This window comes from Equus asinus, chromosome 5 (assembly GCF_041296235.1).
Source record: "Equus asinus isolate D_3611 breed Donkey chromosome 5, EquAss-T2T_v2, whole genome shotgun sequence".
Classification (NCBI taxonomy): domain Eukaryota; kingdom Metazoa; phylum Chordata; class Mammalia; order Perissodactyla; family Equidae; genus Equus; species Equus asinus.
In genome coordinates this window covers 29,730,314-29,754,251 of record NC_091794.1, presented here as the reverse complement: position 1 = coordinate 29,754,251, position 23,938 = coordinate 29,730,314, and the positions used below count along the sequence as shown (strand labels likewise).

General features: G+C 39.9%; 1 protein-coding gene across 7 annotated transcripts in view; it reads right to left on the bottom strand.

Annotated features, from left to right (window-relative positions):
- Positions 1-23,938, bottom strand: part of ATP13A4 (ATPase 13A4) — a 123,041-nt gene that overhangs the window by 40,164 nt on the left and 58,939 nt on the right. For 4 of the 7 annotated variants that reach the window (XR_011503234.1, XR_011503235.1, XM_070509164.1 and 1 more), the window contains 10 exons: positions 22,617-22,686; positions 15,775-15,909; positions 12,754-12,924; positions 11,211-11,368; positions 10,420-10,632; positions 7,900-7,961; positions 4,447-4,597; positions 2,371-2,457; positions 1,987-2,140; positions 713-824 (listed from right to left, as the gene is read on the bottom strand). Coding sequence is in view for 5 of the 7 variants with exons in the window: in XM_070509164.1 (XP_070365265.1) it covers positions 713-824; positions 1,987-2,140; positions 2,371-2,457; positions 4,447-4,597; positions 7,900-7,961; positions 10,420-10,632; positions 11,211-11,368; positions 12,754-12,924; positions 15,775-15,909; positions 22,617-22,686 (1,313 nt within the window). In the remaining 2 variants the exon portion in view is untranslated. The remainder of the gene's footprint in view (positions 1-712; positions 825-1,986; positions 2,141-2,370; positions 2,458-4,446; positions 4,598-7,899; positions 7,962-10,419; positions 10,633-11,210; positions 11,369-12,753; positions 12,925-15,774; positions 15,910-22,616; positions 22,687-23,938) is intronic. The other 3 variants (XM_070509166.1, XM_014843401.3, XM_070509167.1) reach the window with 3 other exon arrangements.

The window sequence follows — 23,938 nt, the reverse complement described above, 5'->3', positions numbered from 1 at the left end:
TTAAAATCCTAAATAACAATATAAGCCTTGATAATCTCCATAGCAGTGTTACTAATAGTGGGTGGTATAAGGTATTGGACATGGCATTGAAGGTGAAATAAACATGATAGCCTAAAAACGGTGGAAAATAAAACAACGAATAGATTTGAACTAATAAACACTCCAGTCCATTTCAGCCTTTGAGCATCCCTATTAATCTATACCTATCAAAACTTTCTGTAGAAGGGCCCCTCTGAAGCTTTTCTTGTTTTTCTACAAATGCTACCTAGATTATGTAAGTCCAAGCTATATTTATTTGTTATATTAAGTTGTATATTTCTTATCAAGAATTTTTTCAGACAAATGTTTCCTAACTTTCAACTAACTCACCAACTACAATGAAAGATTAGCTACCTATATTTAGTTCAAAATGAGGGCACGACCACAATTTCAACCTCTCTGAAGCATTGTTATATTTATAGGTCTGTTTTCACAAAGTTTTACAATCACATCGTAGTTTACAGTTTATACAGCTATTACTCATGAATTCTCCCAGTCACTGTTCATATCAGCTTTGTGATTTAGGAAGAGAAGGGATGACTACATCCTTGTTTACCAAGTTCAAAACATTTCATGCACGCAAATCCAGCACGCTCTGTTTCTGTGTCCGCTGCCCAGTCTGGTGCATCTTCCCACAAAACCATTCTGCTTTATCAAAATCCTCTCCACTTACCTCATCAAGGCAGTGGTGTGGTGGTCCATTTCCAGCTTTTTGTAGGCCAGCGCTATGACCCGGAAGCCCTGTGTCGTGTAAATCTGAAGTTCACTAACAAAAGTAGTTGGTACTGTTCAGAAAATAACACAAGATTAGCATGTAAAATTTACTCAGCTATTACTAGCATAGAAATTTTTTACAACCAGATCCAACTGTTGTCCAAGAAAACGTACCTCTAAAAAGGTACACAAACAAGTCAGTGGGAACACTAAACATACATTGCCAGGGTTGACATTGTGGGATCCAGTGTAGCCAAAATGAGAAGGAGGCATTCAAAAAAAAAAAAAAGAAAGAAAGAAAGAAAAAGGCTGGAAAAGGGGTATAATTCTTTTTTCTCTGGTTTAATCAGTGAACATTTATTGAGTCTATTCTCTGTCAGTCATTGGCTCTGGCTCTGCAGAGATTGAACTGTAGGCCCTGCCCTGAGGATTTCTGTCCAGTGGGGTAAAGGCTGGAAGGCTAGCAATACAATCAATACTATGATCCAAGCAATTGCAGCTGCTATGGAAGTACTTAGTGTGCATATAGCAGACTGGGAGGAGGTGGTTAGATGAAGGAAGGGAATGGGCATTTTGGCTCAGGGAGCATCATGTGCATAGGCACAGACTCAGCATTCCTTGAGTAGTTAGTTCAGCTCAGGGGAAGCACAGGATGTGAGGAGAGGAGTGGTAAGGCATATGTGGAAAGTTTGATAGGCGACAGATCATGAAGCCCATATATATGATCCTAAACGAGTTTGAGATTATTCTGGCCCCTATGTGAAGCAACCAGAAGAATAAAAGCCGGAAAGTGACAAAATAGTTAAGCTATGCGATGGAAAAACCAATCTGGTCACAGTATGAAGGGTGAATCAGCATAGGGGAGATTGAAGGCAGGGGTCAATTTATCAACTATTGAAGTGAGCCAGTGGAGGGATGATGAGAGCCTGAGCTGACGGAGTGACAGGGCCATGGATTAGCAATTGAACAGATAAAGGCACTAAGATAGAGGGAGGAATCAGAGGAAAATCCTAAACTAGGGGTAAGGGTGGGAATGTTGGTACCATTCACCAAGATGAGAAATATAGGAAGTGAGAAAGAGAGGCTTGATTTTGGTACTGAGTTTGGGATGCCAATGAGTCACCCAATTGGCAATGACCACTAGGCAATAGGATTCATAGATCAAGTGCTGAAGGCACATATTTGAGCTGGAAATACAGATTTTCCAGTTGTAATACAAGTCTATTCACTTACCTGTCTCAGGTTGGCAAAAGCTGGCCACCTTCTCTGGTGCACCTTTCATAAAAGCCATCCGGTCACCCCCCATCTCTTGAACAATGACTGTCATCCTCTGCAGTGCTGATGAGAATGGGAACTGATGCAGGATTGCAATTCCTTCCACTGGTACCTGGTTGAGGGACGGGGAAGAGAGAGGGACACATCGACATAGCTTCTGACTATTGGGAATTAACTCCTCCTCCCTCAATCCTTATTTTAGCAAATAAGGGAAACAAGGTCTCACCAATTCCACATGTGGAATTCAACGGAAACACACCTGTGACCTTTCAAAATCATGGATGTGAGGGAAGCTTCCCTTTGAGTTTGGGTGTGGTGGGGTAGATAGCAAGCAAGGCTTACCTGGCTGGCTGTTTTGCAGGGCTTAACTACCATGGCGTGGGCCGGTACTCCTTTGACATGGAAATCGTCCCCAGAAATAGCCATTTCCTATTTCACAAATAGGATATTTCATTGTAGGGATTTATTCCTTGTTCATCCACTGATACTATGCTCAAATCCTCCCCTTGAGAAAATCCTCACACCAATCAATGTTTTCTCGGCGTCTCTCCCCTCAGCTAGACGGAGGTGAACCAGCCTTATTTCACCACAGAAAAAAATAGTGCGTTAGAAATGCTGCAGAACTTGAAGGGCAGACACTTCTGAATTATTCATGCAATTTGTCCTGCTATCTCTGTTGGATGTGCTGTATAAAGGCTCATTCTCATTTCTGAAGAGCTTAACTTGAAAATAGTGAACATGAATAGCCAGACTTATTGTGTGTGAGGCAAGCACCTTACTGTCTTCCTTTTCCTGGAGTTCAGTGCTCCTCCAGCTCTCCCTCTCTGTCTAATTTGGATGGATGGTCCTCAGCGTGCAGCAGGGCAGGGACTGTGATGTGCGTGGTTAATGTTCAGGAAACACTCCGTAATTGCTGTAATTTGTCGTTGTTAGCACTGTCGAGTGGATTCCAACTCTTAGCAACCTTGTGTACAGCAGAGCGCAACCCTGCCCAGTCTTTTTGTGCCATCCTCTCACCATCCGGTGTTCTATCAGACAATGCTCTGCTGCTATTCATAGGGTTTTCATAGTCAATTTTTTGGCAAGTGAGTGGCCAGATCCTTCTTCCTAGTCTATCTAGTCCGTAAACCCCACTGAAACTTGTCCACCATGGGTGACACTGCTGGTGTTTGAAATACCAGTGGCATAGCTTTCAGCATCACAGCAACACAACAGCCACCACAGTGTGACAAGTGACAAACAGGTAGGTGGTTCCCTGACCAGGAAACAAACCTAGATCACCAAGGCTAGCTAATTGCTATAATAATGACCCTAAATTATAAACAAAGGAACCTTCTGAACTAGAGATGTCAAAATGCTTTGTAGTCATCTCACTGAGTGGCTGAAAAAATCTGAGAGAGGAAATTGCAATCCCTACCTAAAGATACAGAGATAGTAACCCAGAAAGAATGGCAAAGTTACATCAGATGGCTACAGAACCATGCCCTAGTAGAGTTGGAAAGGATCCTAAGGACAGTCTCCTTCAGCAGGGCTCACACATGTATCGTGGGGGTCCAGAGCTGCACCAGGCTACAGGGGGTGGTGATGGGCTTGTGGCTAAGTAGGTGGGGATGTGTGCCCTGAAGTTTCACCTTTACTCCTCAAATGCGCTCTCAACCAGAGCAACTCCAATTATTTGTGTTTTATAGGGTTCTTCTGAATAAGATTTCCTTTTAAGCAAAGATTGTGGCTTTTTTGTTTTGTTTTATGTGAACGCTGCGGGTCTAATTCAATGCCCTCATTCTAAGGTCAAGGAAGCCAAAGTCCCCACAGGAGAGACGACCTCCCAGGGTCAAGCAGTCAGTTAGAGCAGAACCAAAACTAGAACCGGGAGAGCCATATTCCTCGTCCTGAACAGCAACATTTGCTCTTAAATCAACTTCGAAGTTTCAACAAAAGCTCTCATGGTTTTCCTTTTTATTGTTTCCAGCCTTGGAAACAAAATCGATACTAAATGAATAAGAATAAAACTCCTGGTCACAATAAATTATCCTAACCACTGGTGACAGTGATGTTTCCTCATCCTTATGTTCTAGAAAATTTTGAAACCAGACATTATTCCTACTACAGCCTAAAGAGTTGGAAATAATTATATAATAATTACAATTATATTAATATTATTGAGCCTGTAATATGTGCCAGGCACAGTATCAGGGATTTTTTTTTTTAATGCATCATCCCATTTAATCCTCACAATAATCCTACCACAGAGATACATTGTGCGGAGAAGAAAACCAGGCTTACATGATTTACCCCTCACTGCTACATACACTATACTGGGGACTTCACATTTTATAAGTATTGAATAGCTGTAATAAAACCTGTGTTGCTCTGGCATTGAAGAGAGTTCTTAGAGTTTCTGTAGAGCAGAGGGCTTACCCAGGTGGTGGCTTCAAACATTTTGAGGTCCAGAGGGTCTCCCTGGATGGTCTCATCTAGAAGAATCAGAGAGTGGCAGCTGGCCATGGCCGCACACAGTGGGCCCCATGGCAAAGCCCTGCCAGAGGCAAAGCTATGGACTTCCTGGAAGCTAAAGAAGAAAATAGAAAGAGTTTCAATCCTATTCTCCCGGGCCAAAATGGAGCTTCTGGAGGTGACTATCTTTTTAAAGAGTGGTTTAATATGCTTTGTTACATTACGTGACTACTCTCTAATCCCCTGAATTAACAGTGCTTCATTCGGCCATCATCCTTACATAAGTTCATTGAGTATGAGAAAAGTCTCTGAGATTCTTTCAAGTTCTTTCTTCCCTCTTTTTCCTTACCCTTTCTCTGGCCGTGATTTAATTCCAGAGGTATGGAAAGAACTAGAAGTATCACCCTTAGTTCTAAACACATCCACTCCCACCCCAACTTCCAGACCACTTCATTTCCAATGCTGTGAGACAGAACAGGCTAGTTCCCACTATAGCTCTTTGTGTATGTGTGTATCTCCCTCAATGAATCCTTCAGGACGGGGCTGTGTCTTCCATAGCCCTCTCCCCAACATGTCTGATGTTTGGTCCACAGTAGACAGTCAGCAAATGTATGAGTGAATAAATGAGTGAGTTGGTTACTGGAACCCCGAAAGACCATAATGATAAAGAAAGGAACTTTAAAAAACATCTTTGAGAATGTTTTGCAACATCCCCCTCTTCCAACCTGGCATCTAGTGTCAATATGGCAGCCATCATCCCCATCGCTTCCTATAGAAAGTGGCTTCATCTAAAACCCACTGAGATACAACTCAAATGTCGTAATCAGGGTTCTTTCACTAATCCAGAGTTGAAGTCATCAAGTTTGGCCTCGGGTCCGCTGGAGGGGTGTCCTCTGTAACCTTGTTGTCAGTCCCTTCTTAAATGTGTAGCACAGTAGGTGGTTCACAAAGCAGCCCATCCTATTTGGAGGACCTCTGAGCGCCAGAAAGTGCTTCCTGAACCGAGGCAAAATCTGCTTCTTCGAGCTAGTCAGAATCTACTTACTCTCCCTGCTCCACATGGCCGCTTCTCTCAGATTTGTGGACCAGCCTGGCTCTTTTCCCTTTTGATCCCCCCTTTCTCTGGGGTTCCACAGGAACCTGTAGCCGTGCCTCCAACATGCAGTTTCTAGACCTCTCACCTTCCTAGTTACTCTTGCTTGGAAGTTTTTATTTGTCATGGTTTGTCTTAAAATGACATCTCCAGGATCAGACTATTATTTCCCACGACCTGGACACTGCATTTCTTTAAATACGGCCTTAGTTTGCTCTAGTCTTTTGTTCTTGAAAGCATATACATCTCAGTGTTGACTCATAATTCAGCCTTATTTCTTCCTGGCTGCCTCATTCAAGTTCAAAAAGAGTTCAAAAACCTCTTGGCTGATTACCCACTCTGTTGATCATATCTATTATTACATATCGAAAGATCGAGTTATCTTAGTAGTTTACAATGTGTCACCTGGTATTTTAGTGAACATCTAAAAGGAAGTGATCACCTGCAGCATGATTAACACAGACATTAAGCTCAAACCAAAAAGCAAACACAGATCGGGGGGAAATATTCTTATCTTTAAGATAGCACACTCACAGTCATCAGTAAGAATTCTGACTATGTAATTCTGAGTTCCTGAGGATCAAGCCAGATTGATTTGCACAACAGATACATAAAACTTTCTATCATCCCTGTCCTTGGATTTTTGTTTGAAGGTTTATGATTTATCAAGCCCAGGTAGCCAGATAGCCTTCTGATGGTTCTTGAAGTATCTGGCACATTGGGCAGGCCATTTTTGGAAGATATGAATTATTAGAGATGGGCTCACCTTTCACAAGAAGATATTTAATAGTCTATAAGTCAGGTGCTGACTTCTTGGCTAGAATTGAATCTTTTTTCTCTCATTTTGTTAATTAAATTTGCCAATTTTTTTTTAAACTTTAAATTTCTCTTTTAGTCATTTGAAGCCAACTTTGACCTTTTTTAAGGATGGAAGGAAGGGAGAGAGAGAGAGAGGAAGGGAGAGTGGTAGGCCTAATTAATTAATTAGTCACTCACCTAAATATTGTATCAACTGTTTTTATTTGAAGTTGACAAGCCACTCTTAGAAATAGAAAGTTTCAAAAGTCTTGTGAAAAATATGATGGCAATTCAGTAAGTGGAAGAGCATTCAAAAGATGGAAGGTATTTAGTTCATTTCAGATGAACATTTACTGTGCGTCTGCTGTGTGTGCCTGGTATTGGGCTACGTCATAGGGACACAAAGGTGAATACGACAAAGACTGCCCTCAGGATGCTCACATACTGGAATAAATGCATACACTTTTTGTAGAAGTTAAAACAGAAAAATACTCATGAACAAAGAGACCAGGTATACATCCAATCTATCTTCAAGGGAAAATGAAAATAACTTTAGAACGTTTAACCCTTGTAAGAGACTTAATCTGGAGACTAAAGTGGTTAGAAGCATCAGGATTAATCTTTTAACCCAGGAAATAGACTTGTTTATAAATTATATTTTAATATGAAAATGTATTAAACATATATGATTAAAATATTTTATGGACAAATTCTATGTCTATGTCTTCTGCATTATGCAGGAACCACAATGTATCTTCCATGTATAAGATGCTTTGTGATTTAGGTTGTAAGTGTGAGAGGGAAGTATTTTCATTAAAAAAACGAAATAATGTCAAATGCTTCCTGTTCTGATCACATTGGAAGTGGCAGGGGAGAGAAAAAGCAGGCAGAGAAACAAACTCACTCATGGCCACAAGAGGGCCCCAGCAGGGGGATGTGTACATCCACCACACCAAGCTGAAATCTACCCAAACTGAGTCTTCTCTGGCCAGGAAAGGGGGGTTTCTGGCAGCCAGAAGGTGGAGTTCCCAGAGCTAGAATCCCGAGGCAAAGGAGTACACTAGCCACGGGTCCACAGCTGTTCCTCTTCCTGAAATTCAGCGCACACAAGTCAGTGCAGTGTTCTTCCCCTTAGCACACAGAAAGCCTTCAGTTTGTACTAGGAATGTCACCTCCCTGAAGGACAATGTCGTGGTATTGTCCAAATTAGGGACCCTGGGCCAATTTCAGGCCCCTGACTAATATGTTGACAACACATTACATTCGAGCAAGGATTTGAATGCAGTGTCAAAACACCCCTTCATCTCCTAGGTTTGTGAGTGGCATGGGGCAGGGGCTGGAGTGGGCGGAAATATGCATGCTTTAGTGAGATTTAGAAATATTCAAGAAAAGAAATTAAAGGAAAATACTCCAGCAACCACTGCTCACTAAAGCCAATGGCACGATCTCTCCATGATTAGTTTTCAGGAGAAAACACAGAGTTCTGGGAAAAGTGAAACTAAATGCCTTTAGTCCAAAGTACTCACCCATTCTTGTCACAGGGCACGACTCCCCAGAGGTCCAAGCCATCTCTTGTTAAGGTGCCTGTCTAAACAGAAACGAGCACCAGTTGACCCTGGAGATCCAGCAGCCCCATAGTGATGAGCAATAAGGTAAATATGTGTCACAATCATATTATCAAGATCAGCTCTTCAAGGACAGACACAATATGGTGGGCTTCTGGAGTCCTGGGCAGAAACTTTGATGAGCGCATACCAGTTGTGTGACAAGCTGGCACTTAATCTCTTTGAATTTTAGTGTTCTGAGCGATATAAGGAAGAAAACAGTATCTGCCTGACATATTTCAGAGGCTTGTTTTGAGGATCTATGTAGACCAAATGGATGGGAAAGTCCCAGGTAAGGCTGTAAGAGCTATAAAATGGGTGAGTCCAGTTTTCATAGTAGAAGTCAAAAGTATCATCAGAAATAAATCACAGGAGTAGAATGTTTTACTGTTCTAAGGAAATTATTTACTATCTGACACCTATTTGGTAAAAAGGTGCTTATTGGAATTTCTCTCAGTGCAGTATAATGATGAAGAGCTTGGACTGGGTTAAAACCCAGCGGGGTAACCCAGGCAAATTATTTTATCCCTCTAAATATCAGAGCCTTTATCTGTAACATCATGATACTCGTAGAGGGTGAATGAGGTAATACAAATAAAGTGCTTAATTTGACGTCCGGCATAGAGCAAGAGCTGACAATAATGCTAATTCTCATAATTATTACTTGTTTTTTATTCAAATTCATGTCACAATTATCTCTCCCACCCCTGTTTCTTTTTCCAAGTCCAAGATGAGATGATCCCATAAGTAGAACTTCTTTCCTTATGATGCTAGATTGATCACAAAATAATATTGAAATGGTGGCAAGAACTGTGTTAACCTTCCAATCTTGGTACATCTCTCTGATATTGCAGTAATTATAAAACACAACTCTGAGTCCCATTAATTCTCTGCTATCAAAATCTTCAATGTGTGGTTTAATGGGTACAAAGTTTCAGTTTGGGAAGATGGCAAAAGTTCTGGAGATGGATGGTGGTGATGGTTGCACAACAATGTGAATACACTTAAAGCTACTTAAAAATGGTTAAAATGATAAATTTTATGTTACATACATTTTACCACAATAAACAACTATATTAAGAAAAAGTAAAGCAACGATAAAAAAAAGAAAAAACACCTTCAACAATTCCCCACTGCCTAAAGAGAATGTAAAAATTTCTTAGTCAAACATCAAGGTCTACAAACACCCTCTCCCATTACTAACGTCCTACTCCGGTCAAAACCATGCTCTATTGCTGTCCTGACTCCACGCTTTTGCCCATATTCACCTGCCTACAATGCCCTTTTACTGTATATGTTTTTGAGTTTTCTGTATGTTATAATGTTTTGACATCTTAAAAAGCCTTTCTGACTGGAGAGAGACTGCCTCTTTGAGACTCAGCCAATAGTACGTCTTTGATACCCCCAGTCCAGTCGGGAGCCATACCTCCTCTATCTGGCCTTATTCCCCAGGAGACAGTATTTCTCTGCCTTCAATAACCTAGGGCCAGGTATCAGACAACTAGAGACCACCTCTACAGTTCAAAGCTCACCGAAATCATTCAAACTAGCCAATCATCGCTGTTTACCCTGCCCTGCCTTGCCTTTCCTGCAGAAACCCCAACAAAGGCCATTGCCTAAGCACTTCCATGGCTCCTGCTTTGTTTCTGATCAAAACTTCACGTTCCCCCTGTGGCCCTGCATGGTGAGCCATGCCTCTTCTGTCTAGGGGAACTGTACACAACATTAAGCTTTTCTTTCAATGGCATTGATCTCCCCCTTCCATCGCTCAGTCGCCTTTATAAATTAAGACCCAGCCACAAAAGAGCTGTTCATGCCCATCTTCACCCCAGCATATGTGTGTACAGACTAGAAGATACATTCAAGAGAAGGGAGATGAAGAGGCTGTTTGGGAGTAACTGGTGTAAAATCAAGGAGAATTTTAAGCCATATACTGCAGATGGGAAAATACAGTAAGGGTTTGATTGGGGCTTTATTGTAACCAAGTCTCATAGTAAGATACAGCTAAATAAACTCTTAATTTTTTATTCATTCATTAACTCAATAAATATTTATTCAGCACTGATTATGTGTCAGGCAATATTCTTGGCATATGGGATACAGCAATATCCCTAAATCAAAAAGGTTTAAATTTTGTTGTTTGTGTGAGGGTTTTGACTATAGAGGGAGAGAATGCTATTTTAATTAGCTGTGTTTCATAGAATATTGGAGCTGGAAGGACCCTAAAAGATGGACCTATTCAGTACCTACTCTCCCTTCTCTCAACCTTGGAATCTCAGTGCTCAAGAGATGTGTCTTTCCTAGATCACACATCCAATCAGAGATAAAATGAAGTCAGGTATCCACATCCTATGTTTCCTGCTTCACAAGAGTGTAAATTACCTAAACATGACAATAACGATGATAGAAATGGGGATGAGAATGAGGATGAAACACACATACCTTGTCAAAGCAGACAAGGTTTAATTGTCCACATACATTGATCCTCTGGGGACTGATGCAGAAGATGCCTCTCTTCTTGAGCCTCCTCTGGGCATAAATGATGCCCGTGGTCAGAGCAGCAGGTAGGGCTGGAGGAACTGCGATGGTGATAACATCAAGGGCTTTCTTCACCACCTCCTGGAGAGGTTCCTGGAAGATGAAGTCACTCTTTAGCTGTCGAAGATAAACCAGTCATGAACAGCTTTGCACATATGACATTTTTTGTTTGTTTAAATTCCTAGAAATGGTATGAATGGGTCAAATATGGGTCAAAAGGTATGAACACGTTTATGGCTCTCAATATATTTTGCAAACATGCAATGAAAAGGCTTGTAACAATTCATAGGGCTACCCCCAGAGAACAATGTACCAGTTTGCCATGACCTCACCAACAATGGGTATCTAGGTGTATTTAAAATTCCTCATTTAACAGCTACAAAGTATTACATGATTGGAATAAATATATTCTCAGATTGAAAATGAAAAAATTGTGTAAGGAAAAGTGTGCAAGAGGAGACATGTTGATATCTCAACAAACAAAGTGTTTTATCCCACTTGATCTGATTGTTATTATGGAACTTCGTGATCAATTGCTTGTATTGGGGAACTGGGAATATGAAAGCAAATTTCAGTATTTGGCTTTGTGTTCCAGGTTTGTAAACCATGCCTTAGATTAAGGTCAGCACTCAGAGTATAAAATCCACGTAGGTGAGCGTATGCGTGCATGTAGTAAAAGAAGAGAAGCAGCTTACCCCGCTGAGCACATAGACGCACAAAGTATAGACCATGCCAATGGTGGCCGTCCCTACGAGGCACAGGAGGAACCTGATGGCGTCCCTGTAGAGCTTAAAATTCATCGGCTTGGGGTAGAGAATGGACCTCACAAGGTCTCCCTTTGCAGTGTTGAATCCTGAAGTGGCAAAAACACACCCCACACTCTCAGGTCGACAAATCTTACTGCCAGCATTCCTCTAAACCTCAACATTGCCTTCATTTTCTCTAGAGATATGTAAACAGTGTTTAAACCCAAACACAGTTAAAGAATAATTGGGCAAATACCTAGGCACTAGGATGGAAATATCTTACCTATTTCAGGGCTTATCACTCTCTGGCCTGCCTTCCCTCTGCTTCCAAAGCCAGTGCAGCCCAGAGATAGGAAAGCACCATACTGGAGGCAGAGCACAGCTTTTCCAAATATAGCTTCATTTTAAGGAGACTCAGGAACGCACACGCACACATGTGCCCACGCATGTGCACACACACACACATAATTCACTTAAATTTAAATTTAAATGGCCCAGTAAACACTGATGGATTCAATTTCTTTTCTTTTCTTTTTTTTTTTTTTGAGGAAGATCAGCCTTGAGCTAACTACTGCCAATCCTCCTCTTTTTGCTGAGGAAGATTGGCCCTTAGCTAACATCCATGCCCATCTTCCTCCACTCTATATGTGGGACGCCTACCACAGCACAGCTTTTGCCAAGAGGTGCCATGTCCACACCTGGGATCCGAACTGGTGAACCCGGGGCCGCTGAGAAGTGGAACGTGCGCACTCAACTGCTGTGCCACCGAGCCAGCCCCTGGATTCAATTTCAAATGCTTCTTAGTATCAAGTTTTCAGTTTCTAGTCCTGCCTAGAAAGAAGTTGGGATTGGGGGTTAGAAGACCTGAGTTCTAGGTCCAGTTCTGTCAGTTACTGGCTGTGTGATTTTTCTAAGTTCACTTGAATTGTGTGAGCCCTAGCCTATTTGTGTACAAAGCAGAGATAGTAGGCGTCTTTGTTCTGCTGGTTTGATAGGTGCAAATAGTTTATAAACTACAAAGCACAAAAACAGTACTTTTTTTTCTTATTTTCTTTTTTTGAGGAAGATTAGCCCTGAGCTAACATCTACTGCCAATCCTCCTCTTTTTGCTGAGGAAGACTGGCCCTGAGCTAACATCCGTGCCCATTGTCCTCTACTTTATATGTGGAAGGCCTACCACAGCACGGCTTGACAAGTGGTTCATAGGTCCACATCCAGGATCTGAGCCGGTGAACCCTGGGCTGCCAAAGCAGAACGTGCGAACTTAACTCCTGCACCACCAGGCCGGCCCCCATAAATAGTAATTATTGTCATCAGTGTTATTTTTACTAAAAGGCATCTGCCATAGTTCAATTCACATTTAAAACATATAAATTTAACACATTTAATTTGTTATCTAAAGACTGCACTTTACCTAATAAATTTAAGGCATTAGACAAACTAAGTGAAAATATTTCATTAAAATAAAACAAAGTAGGAAATGCTAACTAACCAGTCTGCAGGACCACGGCTCTCACGGTCCTGGAACAAGCTCCCTTGGCCTGGATAACCTCCGTGCCACAGAAGAGGACGTGCCGCTTGTAATCTGCTTCACTCTGTGTTTTCCAGGGCGCAGAGCCATCCATCTTGGGTAACGGAGTTTTAGTGACTGGAATACTTTCTCCTACAGAAAACAAGCATCTCATCCTGTGAGGTGGGGTCCCTTCACTCATTTAAATCATGCATATACTCTCTCATCATACAGCAGACATTTGCTGTGAGCCTGCCATGTGGCAGGGACAGCCCTGGGTACTGGGGAAACAAGGAGAAACATAAGTCTTGTTTTTAAGAGGTTTGTAATCCAGAGAGGGAGACAGACACGTAAATAAACAAGTATAATGTCATATTAAAAATGCTATGAATATTGGGGGCTGGCTCCGTGGTCGAGTGGTTAAGTTCACGTGCTCTGCTGCAGGCGGCCTAGGGTTTTGTTGGGTCGAATCCTGGGCGTGGACAGGGCACTGCTCATCAAGCCACACTGAGGCAGCATCCCACATGCCACAACTAGAAGGACCCACAACGAAGACTATACAACTATGTACTGGGGGGCTTTGGGAAGGAAAAGGGAAAAAGAAGGGGCCGGTTCAGTGGCCGAGTGGTTAAGTTCGCGTGCTCCACTGCGGCGGCCCAGGGTTCGGATCCTGGGTGCGGACATGGCACCGCTCTTCAGGCCACGTTGAGGCAGTGTCCCACATCCCACAACTAGAAGGACCTGCAACTAAGACATACAACTATGGGGGGGGGGGGGTTGGGGAGATAAAGCAGAAAAAAAAAAAAAGAAAAGGGTAAAAAAATAAAATCTTTAAAAAAAAATGCTATGAGTATTGTAAAACGAAACATGGATGCTAAAATAGGCTGGAAATAACCATTTAGGGAACAGCAAGTTGTGCCATCTAGAATGTGGGGTGTGGGGAATAGGGGCCATGAGAGTTGTGTAGGATCCAAAGCATGGAGGGCCCTACATGCGCATATCTAAGTGATAATTGTTTTTCTACAGGCACTCGTGGCAGAAGAGGATGGGGAGACGTTGAACTGTTCTATTCAGAAGAGTACATCACATTTTTGTACACAGGAGTGCACTCTGTCTGCAGCACACAGAATGAATTGCAGCCTGGTGAAGTGGGAGACTGGACATCCAGGTAGGAAACGATCACAAGAGCTCCAGCTGGAGAAGATGAGGTCTGAACTATGGCAGCTGGCAGTGGGAGTAGAAATAAAGTGCTGGATTTGAGAAATGAGGACATAAGAGACCACAAGACTTGGGGAGATTTTTATATTGGCAAGTCCTGGGGACAGAGGAATTTAAACTGGCTTTCTGGTTTCTGACTTGGGGAATGAGCAGAGGATGACATGAGTTATCGACACAGGGACCATAGGAGGAAGGAAGAATTACCTTTTGGTCACTGTGAGTTGGGGATGCCTTGTGGAATGACCATGTTGAGATGCCTTGTAGGCAGGTAGAGATTTATTTGGGTCCGGAGCTCAGGGGAGGGTCTTTGACCAGAGATATTTAGTGAGAGTTCATCACCTTATAGATGATAATTAAGACCGAGAGAAGAGACAAGATTACTTAGGGACCAAGTGTAGGGTGAGTAGAGGAGAGGACCAGGACGCCTGAGCAGCACCAACAAGCAGGGGCATGGAGGAAGAGCAGGCGTTCAGGAAGCTGAACAGTGTGGTCAGTGGTCGGAGAACTTGGAGGGATAGTGCTGCCTTGGAAAGCCAGGGAGAAGAGAGTTTTCAGAAAGAAGAGATGGTCAGAGTAGTCAAAAGCAGCAGAGAGGTCATCAAGAAGAGAAATTTAAAGAATCCATTGGATTTGGCAAGTGGGACATGGGTGACTTTTGCCAGTGCAGGGGGAGGGGCAGATGGCAGTGGGTTGAAATGCTGATATAGAGGGAGAATGGAGTTGTGAAAGTGACGATGGCCTGTTCTGAGAAACAAAGCTTCTAAGACCTTCTGCTGGTCTTTGCAGAGTGGGCAGTATAACTTCAGAGAGATGTTCCCACATACTAGGGCCACTCTCATTAGGAAAATGGTACTTGGCATTGCAAAAGTTCCAGTACCAAGAGACTTATGAATCTATGTATTCCTTAGAGGAAGAAACCTGACCCACCACACGTTTTTATCTTTTCGGTAAAGTTACATACAAGGGAAACATATGTTCTTGTCTCTATTTCATGCCTTTCTGGTCTACCTGGGAGAAATGGATTCAATTTGGACTTTAATGGGAACCACAGTACGTCAATGTGTATTCGCAGGCTCTCATTCCATCTCTGAAAATGACTTTATGATTCTTCTTTCCCTCACAGAAATGTTGGCACTACATCACCTCATAAATGCATATGCAAATAAGAACTCAAAGCACTGTGACCTTGAGAAGTCACTTCTCTCTGGACCTCAGCTTCCATTTCTATGAGATGCAATGACCTCTAAGGTCCCTCCCAGCTCCAGCATGCTCTTTAAAAATGAGATAGTTAGTTCCAAATATCCAGTGTATATTTTGAAAGTAGTAGATTGGTTAAATCCTGCATGATGAACATTTCAACATTTTCAAGCCAAGCCAGGAAGAGCTTGGAATTGACCTTGTGGCTTTCAGAATGTCATTAATGGTTCTCAAACCCTCCAAGTTTATCTGAGACATATTTTATAGACAAATAGTAAACATAAAAGTCACAGATGATCCTGAAACATCTAATGAGTTACAATCTTCTAAGATAAAATGACAGGGTTGTAATAACCCTTTGCTCAGGAAGGAAATGCTAAACATTCTACAAGTTATGACTATATCAAACTTAGCCCATAGAAAGCAGCTTTAATTTGAACTCTCAGAATCATCCAGAACAGGACGGTTAAGTCAGATTTATGGGCATAGGAAGGTCCCACAGCAGCCACAGGCTTTGCCATTGTCATTCACGTGGAGGAGGAGCCTGGGAGAGCCAGCAGAGGCTGAAGTCATGAGCTAGAACTGTACCTGTCAGCATGCCTTCATCTACCACACAGCTGCCATCAATCAAGATGGCATCACATGGCATTTGCACTTTGTTCCCTGTCAGAATTAATAGATCTCCGGGTACCAGGAAGCGTGATTCCAGCTCTTGGGCTCCAGCTGAAAGTGTGAGAAGACAAAGTCAAGTCAGTTTTTTCCCCACAAAAGCACAATCTGACATCTACCTAAATTGGAAATCAATGAAAAAGCAACCAAGGTACTTAAAATAAGGAGGTTATTCTTCAACATTGATTCAAAATCTGGAACAATAATTAAAAAAGTAACAAATTCAATTATATGAGATAAAAATCTCTGTGGGGCAAAAAAATAAATAAATACGCCAAGAAAAAACTAATGACAAATTCAGAAAACATGTTTGAAACTTACAGACAAAAGACTACTATTCCTAATATATAAGGAGTTCCTAAAAAAAGAGAGATATATCAAAAGATTGTATAGGAAAACTGCTAGAGATGTTAAAGATAGTTCACACATACAAAATGCAAGCGGCATGTTAAACATTTGAAAAGATGCTCGTTCCTACTCATAATAAGAAAATTGAAAATTCCTGCTTTCCTGCCTTCCTTTACTCTTTTCCTACCTTATTCAATCCCAAAGTTATAAGGGGTTAAGCAAGGTAAGCATTTATGCAAGGGGCTAGGTAGGGTGGGGATGGAGGACCCCAGGCTGCTACGGGTGTTAGAGCCTAAGAAGGGTGGACGGGTGTTCATTATGGCCTGGTGCAGGGTGTCAGAGGCCAAAGAGGGAAAGAAGGGACTCCATGGTGGCAATGGCCTGGTATGGGATGTTGGAGTTGGAGCAGGGTGAAAAAGGAGTCTACATGGGAGTAGGGTGGGGGATGGTAGGGCTATTAGCAGTGATGGATCATGGATGTCATCCAAGGGGGCATTGATGCAATAAGCAGATACAATGAGAGCCAGGTTTCTCACCAAAGAAAGGAAATTGCAAATATAGATAAAAATAGAACCAGGATAAACTCTGTGGTATTGGGATTAGAATTGAGACAACAGTGTGAACTAATGGTTTTCAATAGATAAAGAAGCAATGTAGATGCAAATGCGTATGTGTATAAGAAAGCATACATATATGATATATTTGCTTGTCTATTTTTATACACATATTCTCTAATTCTGTTCTCTGAGAGGGCCTGAGAGCAGTGCAAACCCTATAATAATGTGCACATCCAGTGCCTGAATTTTGGTTTCTAAATTCCATTGCCCTCAAAAAAGAATCAGGGTTCCACAAAGAAATGGCTGGTCACAAGGCTGGGCCAAGAAAAGTATAACATAAGCCAGAACATCTGGTTGTGCCATTAAGGAAGTGCTCACAGAATGATGAGGGCATATCAAAAAGACACTGAAGCCAATTTAAAGGGCTCTCGTGGACTAAATCTGTAACAGTTTGAACATCAGCGTAATTAATGATAATAATGAACTCTAACCCATTAAATAAAATAGGAATTCATGAGTCCATAATGACGTAAACAAATGAGGAGAAAACATAGTTCTTTCTTACAGTAAAATGGCAATTAGTTAATGTACAAGGAAAGATAAAACCAGAAAATCACCATCTGGCAACTATCAAAATAATAATTAATCTAGCCGAGAAGTGTCAACAGATACTGAAACTAGTGGGTGAAAATTTGATGAGGATGGTTGATCTATGTAGTCTCAGAGTATCTCTCAACAAAACAACTATTTATTAAAAAGAGGAAAAAAGTAAATTTACAATGGAGAAACCTGGCAGACACCATTGAATTAAGCAATCCAAGTTAACATCACCAGTAATAGGACAAATTTAAACTATGTACCACCTGAGAGGAAGCATCGAAAACTGCTTGGCATTACTTTTGTGACTTTCCAGCCAAAAATGCAGAACCCGATTTTAACCATCAGGGAATGTCAGATAAATCCAAATTGAGGAGCATTCATAAAATAAGCAGAGGAGAAAGAGTCAAGGTCATGAAAGTCAAGGAAAGATTGAAGAAGATTAAAGAGATGTGGCAAACAATAGTATTGCGCAATCCTGGATCCTTGCCTATATAGGACATTCTTGAGACAACTGGAGAATTTGAATGGGTCTGAGCATTAGTTGGTATGAAGATATTAATATTAACTTCCTGATATTAAGGTTTGCACTCTCATTTATGTAGCAGAGTGCTCTTGTCTTTAAGAAATACACACTACAGTACGCAGGAGGCAGGGAGCCACAAGTCATCAACTTATTCTAAATGGTTCAGGAAAAAAGTTATTTGATCCACTCTCGCAACTTTTCTGTAAGTTTTAAATTGTTTTCTAAAAGAAAAAAAAGAAGAAAGAAAGAAGAGAGAAATATATACGAGATAACACTACTCACCTACCTGATTAGAAAAATCTAAAAGTTTGCCAGTATATTCTGTTGGCAAGGCTGTGAGGAAACAGGCACTTTCACACATTTCTGGTGCAAATGCAAACTGGTACCATATCTCTGGAAAGAAATTTGGCAATATCTAGCTATCGAAAGTATATATGCATTGGGGCCAGCCTGGTGGCGTAGTGGTCAAATTCACGTGTTTCACTTTGGTGGCCCAGGGTTTGCAGGTTCTGATCCCAGGCACAGACCTATACACTGCCTATCAAGCCATGCTGTGGCAGGCGTCCCAAATATAAAATAGAGGAAGATGTGCACAGATGTTAGCTCAGGGCCAGTTTTCCTCAGCAAAAAGAGGAGGATTGGCAGCTGATGTTAGATCAGGGCTAATCTTCCTCACCAAAAAGAAAAAGAGAAAAAAAAAGCACATATGCATTTATTCTTTAACTCAGCAATTTTACTTCTCAAAATCTATACCAAAGATAGACTGGTAAAAATATGAAAAGACATGTGCACAGGCTTTTTATTATAGCACTACTTGTAATAGTAAAAGATTGAAAAAAAATCCTTTAATAGAGAGCTATTTGAATAAATAGTGGTTCCCCTACACGAGAGTGCCATGCAGCTGAAACAATGAATGAAGAATATCTGTATTCACTGCTATGGGAGGGTCCCTGGGAAACAAAATTAAGTGTATAAAGCACATACACCAGGTAATATAAGTTAAATGTATATGATATACTCCTGTTATCTAAAAAACCCAGCAGTATAAAAATATATCCTACTCTGTATATATATATGAATATTATGTATAATTTGTATTTTTTAAATGTAAGAACAAACCAAAAACAAACAAAAATGATCATTATTGAAAGAATGAGTACGTAAGGCAGAGAGAAGAGGGGTAAGAACTCGACTCCCCTGAATGTCTTCCGTCTGATGGATTTAACTTTCCAAACAAGCAGATATTTTATATAACATCTGTGCAAACGACTACGAAAATGAATTTGAAAAGCTAAGACTAAAAGTCTACAGCAAAATGAATGAGACGAACCTATCAAGTTGTTGGCATAACTATATAGAGAAGAATTATTTGAGTGACTTTAAAATATGATTTTTTTAAATGTATAATTTTTACATTTCTAATGGTATATCACAAACAGGGGAAAAGAAGAACTCTAAAAAATCTTACATTGTTTCTAGGAATAATATTGTTGCTGGGTGTTTTGGTTTGTTATTCTGAGATTATTGTATATGATGGGATAAAGCTAATGAGTAATTTCCTGCTGTCATTGAGAATCAGGACTTTTATTACGGAGAATGGAGAGACAAAAGTACAATCAATGAACTTAAGTAAAAAGCCCATAGTTCTAAGCTTGAATTGGAAATGTCAGTATGTTTTGTTATTGTTGTTGTTATTGTTTTGATGAGGAAGATTGGCCCTGAGCTAGCATCTGTTGCCAATCTTCCTCTTTTTGCTTGAGGAAGATTGTCGCTGAGCTAATATCTGTGCCAGTATTCCTCTATTTTGTATGTGGGACACTGCCACAGCATCGCTTGATGAGTAGTGTATAGGTCCATGCGTGGGATCCAAACCTGTGAACCCCAGGCTGCCAAAGCAGAGCACACAAACTTAACCGCTACGCCACTGGGCCGGCCCCAATGGAAATACCAGTATGAACTCGTTAATGTATGTTATCTTTAAAATATTATTTCTTAGGTATGTCTTCTGAAAAATCCTAGAAACAATGACTAACACCAAAGAAATGAGCACTCCTAACACTCTGATTGAGGCCTCTCAGTACCAAATCTAAGAGCTCTTTGGAAAAATGGATGTGTCCAGGTTTGGAGCAGGAATTGTCCAAGATGAGTCTGGAATATCTTGTCATACCAGAAAGCAATAAAACTTTCAAAGACTGCTGGGTTCATGTCAAAAGAACTCAGGAGCCAATCTGAAAAGGCTCGAAATGGCTGAAGATGGGACAATGTGGGCAACAATAAGAACAAAAACTACAATGGATGGAAATATACCAACCATGTTAACAATATATGTCTATAATGACACTGGAAAAAAAAGTCTTTGGAAAATGCTAGAGGGTCAACCCATTATTTTGAAAGCTGTTAAATGAAGAGAAATAGTTATTTCTCCTCTCTTTCTTAAACAAACTGAATCTCAGAGTAATGAAATAGTTGAGGAGGGATGTTTCTCTTTACAGAAATATTCTATTTGATCTATGAAGATGGCATGATAGAAGAAGAAATTTGAAACTCTGAATGAAATAATAAATCTAGATCATGAGCATTCAAGTCTGCTAATATCACAAAAAGAAGACAACCAGATATTACGTACCTCCCATGAGAAGTATACAATACCAACTATGATGTTTTCTTGCAAAAAACTCAAGCTTCAGAACTATCAATTACAGGAAGTACAAGGAATAGAAAAATCATGTTAACTAACTCCATGAGTATGCAATCAATGTAATCTAAACTGTGGAAGCCATAGGATGAAACAATAGTTTCTTCAACAAAAAAATTTGCGAGGAAAAAAATAAGATATGGAGTGAGAAATGTGTGGATTAAAGTAAAAGACCTGCAGAGGATCCCCCATACACTGAAAGACCCATACACTGAAAACTGCAAAATATTGCGGGAGAAATCAAAGAATATCTAAATAAATGGAGAAATAAACCATGTTCATAGGTCACAAGAGCCGAACTTGTTAACATGTCAATTTTCCACAAACTGATCTATAGATTCAACATAATCCCAATCAAAATACCAGCATGTGTTTTGGTAGACAGGTTGATTCTAAAAGTCATACGGAAATGTGAAGGGCCCAGTATTGCCAAAACAACTCTAAAAAAGAAGAACAATGCTGGAGAACTAACGTTATCCTATTTCAAGACTTATTATAAAGCCACACTGTGTAGCATTAGTATAAAGACAGGCAAATAGATCATTAGAACAGAACATGTAGTTCAGACATAGATCTACGCATACACAACTGATTTTTGACAAAGGTGCAAAGACAACTCAGTGGAGAAAGGATAGTCTTTTCAACAAATGGTATTGAAACATTTGTATATCCGTTTGCAAAAAAAATGAACTTCAACTCGAAAAAAGAACCTCAAAACACGATACAGACTGATAGGTAAAACCTAAAAGTATAAAACTTCTAGGAGACAACGTAGAAAATCTTGATGACCTTGGATTAGGGAAAGATGTCTCAGATATAACACAAAAGCATGACCCACAAAAGAAAAAACTGATAAACTGGACTTTAGCAAAAGTTAAATCTTTTGCCCTTTGAAAGATCCTGTGAAGAGAATGAAAAGATAAATCATAGATTGAGAGAAAATATTTGCAAATCATGTCTAATAAAGGACTTATATCCAGAATATAGAAAGAACGCTCAAAATTTAATAATAAGAAAATCTAATCAGCAAAAGATTTGAACAGACAGTTCACCAAAAAAGACATACAAGTATCAAATAAGCACTTGAAAAGATGTTCAATGTCATTAGTCATTAGGGAAATGCAAATTAAAACAACAATGAGATATTACCACACACCTATTAAAACGGCTAAAATGAAAAAGACTGACCATACCAAATGTTAGCAAGAATGTGGAGCAACTGGAACTCCCATACACTGCTGGTGGAAATGTAAAATGGTACAATCACTTTGGAAAACAATTTGGCAGTTTCTTTAAAAGTTAAGCATTTATCTACCATATGGTTTAGCCATTCCACAGTTAGATATTTTCCCACAAGAAATAAGAGTGTAAGTCCATACAAAGACTTGAACCCAAAAGTTCATAGTTGCATATTTGTAATAGCCAAAAACTGGAATTAACCCAGATTTCCATCAAAAAGTGAATGGATGAACAAAGTGGTCTATCCATGCAATGGTCGTTTACTTAGGAATAAAAAGGAATGAACTATTGATATACTTAACAAAATGGGTTGATTTCAAAATACTTATGAACTTTGATCCAGATAAAATTAACCCAAAAATATATTATAAAAGACAAAAAATGCGTACTGTACAATACCGTTTATCTAAAATTCTAAACATGCAAAGAGATCACCTGAGAATGGGGAGGAGTAGAGAGCGGCTGAGAGGGAAGATTCCAAACAGGCACAACGTGACTTTTTGGGGTGATGGGTAGTCATTATCTTTACTGTGGTGATAGTTTCATGGGTGTGTACATATGTCAAAGCCTATCAAATTATACACTTTAAATATTTTCAGTTCATTGTATGTCAATTTCACCTCAATAAAGTTGTTTTCTCTTAAAGATCAAAAGATCTTGAGTTCTTAATCACTTTAAGTAAATACATAGGAAAAGATGCGTATGAAGATGGGAGTAGTAGAAACAATCAGAAAAACAAATTTAAATCCTTTTCTGATGCCATATGGACAACACACAGATATAAAACAAAGGGACTTACCTTTTCTCCCACATACTGAGACCGTAATGCTATTATGTGACTCAACTAGACGGTGGAGCTTTACAGATTGCTGAAAAAGAAGGGAAAATAAGAAAAGGCTTTTCTATTTGAGGATAGGTCTTACGTATCATTCAGTAAAGTGCTAGGCTTCTTCAGAGATGGAGCACTGTCTCATCACCAACAGAATACACTGTCTAAAAACAAGATTGAGTAGCCAATTACTCAGCTGGAAAAGCATCCAATTTGTCGTGCTCTTCACCCAGAAATAAGAAGTATGGGTTCTTCAGTAGAAAAGAACTTCCCAGCATACTCCATCCACTCAAAAGAGTTTTTGATAACCATAAATTTGTGTTTAGTTCTTGAAGTGAATAGATAACATCAAGAACTTTAATCATTCAAGATATGTGTTTATACCTAAATAGTTTCAAGAATTAAGCATTATTGCAGCTTTGGGATACCCCACATCGGAGTTTCTAATCTACAACTTTATAAGGAGTTGGTGATTCCTGCTATTTCCTCATGGTATATATTGTTCTAATATACAAAATATATGAGACACTGAGAGTGAATCAATAAGAGACAAAAAATATGTAATAAAATTACATTTGATTTTGCATTTATTAAGAAACTATTGTGTGAAAGGCCTTCTACCTGGTTCTGGGTGTTAAAGGTCTCAATCATGTAGTGTGTCCATTTTTTTATCCTGATTTTGTCGTTTAGAACACCTTAAGGCTCCCAGCTTCAAATAATTTATAAATCTGACTAATATGTCCTAAGAATTATTAATAGAATAATATAAGGTGAAAGAGCGTTTTGCTATTAACTTATTCTTTTACTCATTGACACATTCACTCAACATTTATTGAACAACCTTTATGTGCCAAGGACTATGTTAAGAGGTAGAGATAGAATGCTCAACAAAACAGAGTTCTTACCATCAAGAAATCTGCAACCTAATTGGAGAAATACATTTAATCAAATAACCAAACGTATTAATGTATCATTAACAATCAGTAATAATAAGAAAAAAATAATGTGCTTTTGGAGCATATGCAGCCAATGGAACCAATAGAAATCTCCCCTGAAGAAGTGACACTGAATCAAACAGGTTTTTGGATCTATGAATCTCAAACTCAAAAGAGATATTTGGACTTGAGATATATAGAGATTTGAAAGTTATTAGCATCTACCTTTAGAAATCATCGGCATATACAGCCATAAGAACAATGAAGAATCTCTCGATGTACTTATATGAAGAGACCATCAAGACAGATCATTAAAAATAACAATAAGTCTAGGTAGGAAATAATGTCGTAATACTA